Source organism: Priapulus caudatus, unplaced genomic scaffold, assembly GCF_000485595.1.
Source record: "Priapulus caudatus unplaced genomic scaffold, Priapulus_caudatus-5.0.1 Scaffold55764, whole genome shotgun sequence".
Classification (NCBI taxonomy): domain Eukaryota; kingdom Metazoa; phylum Priapulida; class Priapulimorpha; order Priapulimorphida; family Priapulidae; genus Priapulus; species Priapulus caudatus.
Window position 1 is genome coordinate 1 of NW_014632824.1, and position 216 is coordinate 216.

The window sequence follows — 216 nt, forward strand, 5'->3', positions numbered from 1 at the left end:
AGTACAGTTCATCCAGTGATGAAAGCCAGTACAGTTCATCTAGTGATGAAAGCCAGTACAGTTCATCTAATGATGACAGCCAGTACAGTTCATCTAGTGATGAAAGCCAGTACAGTTCATCTAGTGATGAAAGCCAGTACAGTTCATCTAGTGATGAAAGCCAGTACAGTTCATCTAGTGATGACAGCCAGTACAGTTCATCTAGTGATGGAAGCC

The 216-nt window shown here is 42.1% G+C and overlaps 1 protein-coding gene across 1 annotated transcript; it reads left to right on the forward strand.

Annotated features, from left to right (window-relative positions):
• Positions 1 to 6: 6 nt before the first annotated feature.
• On the forward strand, positions 7 to 204 carry LOC106820662 (stress protein DDR48-like; the record flags this gene model as incomplete). The annotated part of the gene is made up of 1 exon (XM_014825166.1): positions 7 to 204. A coding segment is annotated over one exon (198 nt), but the record flags the coding sequence as incomplete, so codon positions are not given.
• Positions 205 to 216: the final 12 nt, after the last annotated feature.